The following is a 2,500-nucleotide window of genomic DNA, read 5'->3' as shown; positions in this document are numbered from 1 at the left end:
CCCACTGAAGGCGTGGCCGGCATTAAAACCAGGGATTAGCCACAAGGACACATGGGGGTGAGGGGAATAGTAGTTTTGTAGACACAGCATATCTATATGTATATTATATATTATCTTTCTCTTACGTACCGTGTGTGTGTGTGTGTGTTTCTCTTACATCATTGTGTGTTTTTTGTAAATCATGTGTTTTTTTTTTGTGATTTGTGTAAATTGCTACTGCAACAAAACAGTTTCCCTTTGGTGATCAATAAAGTACTCTATCTATCTATCTATCTATCTATCCATCTATCTGTCTGTCTGTCTAGAGATACGTTCTAAACATAGGCAATTAGCACAAACATGAACATAAACATTAACATAAACATTAACATTATTATTAGCATTATAAATGACCTAAACAGTAACACTGCAGGAGACTCCTCATCCTCTCACAGTAACAGTCTGTCCCTCAGTGGGCAAACAACCATCAGACAGGTACTGTATGCTGCATATAACACATTTCATTCTATTATTACTAACTTTACATTTCCTCTTTCACTCCGGCATCTACCCACCCATACACCCCCCTCCCCCCTCCATCCATCCTTCCATCCATCTCTCCATCCCTCCCTCTCCAGAATGTTCTTCAGCTGGGCCAGTGGTTCTGCTCGTCCGGCCTCAGGCAGCCTGATGCAGCTGGTGACCACCGGAGGGAAGACGGAGGCCAGCCGTGCACAGTGAGAGGATGGAGAGAGAGAGTGACGGAGCTGACGGAGGCCAGCCCTGCGCAGTGAGAGGATGGAGAGACGGACAGAGAGAGACAGTGACAGAGCTGAATAAGTGAAAAGAGGGATGTTGGGTGGATTTGCTTTGAGGAAGTGATACAGGCAGAGAGAGGGAAACAGAAGCAGAGCAAGAAGGGTGGGAGGAGGGGAGAGACGAGACATCATGGCATGAAGGTGTTGGGATGGTCAGTGTTATATCATAGCACCGTCTACAGGTACTTCCATGGAACTACATCCGATATTACTACTGAACACACCTGGATTTGCGTGATCTCATCTAAGAGCAGGCACACCAGCTACCTACCGTGTCTGTGTTTAGTGCAGCAGTGTAAGTAGATCTAGCAGTGTGCAGTGACCTGGGAGGCGCTGTGGATGCAGACCTATCGCCTTATTCTGTGACCTCAGCATGCAGAGATTGCATTATGTATCCCTCAGTCATTTTCTTTCTCACCTTTCTAAGCATCTGTCTATTCCTCTCTCACCCTCTGTCTCTCTTTGACTCTCTCTCTTTCTTTCTTTCTCTCTCTCTCTTTCTTTCTCTCTCTTTGCCCCTCCTGCTTACCGTATCTTTCCCTCTCCCTCGAAGTCTAAGAGATGAGAAGCTGAAACACGCCGCTGTCTTATTTTAAGCGTACAATCCCTTCCTGAAATGGTGGCCTTACTCTTTCTTATGTCTGTGCTCTGTGTGTGTGTTTAGTACAGTATATGACCAGATGTGGAAATCTGTGTGTGTGTATGTGTGTGTGTGCATATTGCTATGTCGGTGAATGTGTGTGTTTATGTTTGTGTTACTGTGTAGTGCTATTAAGAGTGTGTGTCATATGCTATGTGTTACTCTTTGTCCTTTCACACACACTCTCATATTGTGTGTGTTTGTGCATTTCCTTCTGTTCTGTCATCCCATTCATTAAAAGCTCACGTCTGACCTCTCACCTCCAATAGCGAGTGTTTTGTCATCATTACCTACACAAAGAAAAAAGTCAGAAAGAAAGAAAGAGACAGAAGTGAAGAAACTTGTATATAAAGTGTGTGTGTGTGTGTGTGTGTGTGTGTGTGTGTGTGTGTGTCTGTGTGTGTCTGTGTCTGTGTGTCTGTGTGTGTGTCCCAGTTGGAGTCCAAGCTCTCCACTGCTGCTGGCTCTACTCATTTATTTATGTCAAGCAGTTTCAGTCACACACACACACACAAATCACTGATTTAAACAGAAGTAAACAATACACACTCTTGACATGAATTAACCACAATAGTGTGTGGGTCGGTAGCACAGTAGCCTACATCTCCCCTCTCACACAGCCTGTTCTACAGTCTAAACATCTACCACTAGATGTCACTGCTGTGGCAGAGAAATCCACTGCCTCGACCTGAAATGATTCATTGCTGAATGAATATCCTAATGCTTCGTTAACAGCAGGAACATTTTGAAAATCATTTGAAAGTCATTTTGAAAGTTCAAAAGGCCAATAAATATTGCAAGCCAGTCCATAATACTACGTCTTCATGACATGCTGTGACAATGACACAAGAAATGTCCATGTGAAATATAACATCTGTGAAAATGAGTGAAATACAATTTTTTAAATCCCTGTGCTGCACTAAAAGAAAAGTAGGCATCTGTTGACATGTTATTTATCATATGAATAAGCTTCTCCTTAAACATCTGAACACACCCTCTGAGAAGGCCACCCTGACAACAGCTGGTTCCGTAACATTTCCGAGCAGAACCGCATCAGGGCCAG

The 2,500-nt window shown here is 43.6% G+C and overlaps 1 protein-coding gene across 1 annotated transcript in view; it reads left to right on the top strand.

Annotated features, from left to right (window-relative positions):
* LOC105908699 (dihydropteridine reductase-like) overlaps positions 1-1,703 on the top strand; it is a 10,147-nt gene extending 8,444 nt beyond the window's left edge. The window contains exon 7 of the mRNA XM_012837262.3: positions 618-1,703. Within this exon, the coding sequence (XP_012692716.1) occupies positions 618-720 (103 nt within the window). The 3' untranslated portion in view covers positions 721-1,703. The remainder of the gene's footprint in view (positions 1-617) is intronic.
* Positions 1,704-2,500: the final 797 nt, after the last annotated feature.

This window comes from Clupea harengus, chromosome 6 (genome assembly GCF_900700415.2).
Source record: "Clupea harengus chromosome 6, Ch_v2.0.2, whole genome shotgun sequence".
NCBI lineage: Eukaryota > Metazoa > Chordata > Actinopteri > Clupeiformes > Clupeidae > Clupea > Clupea harengus.
The sequence above is the reverse complement of the archived record's forward strand: the minus strand, read 5'-3'. Positions and strand labels throughout refer to the sequence as shown.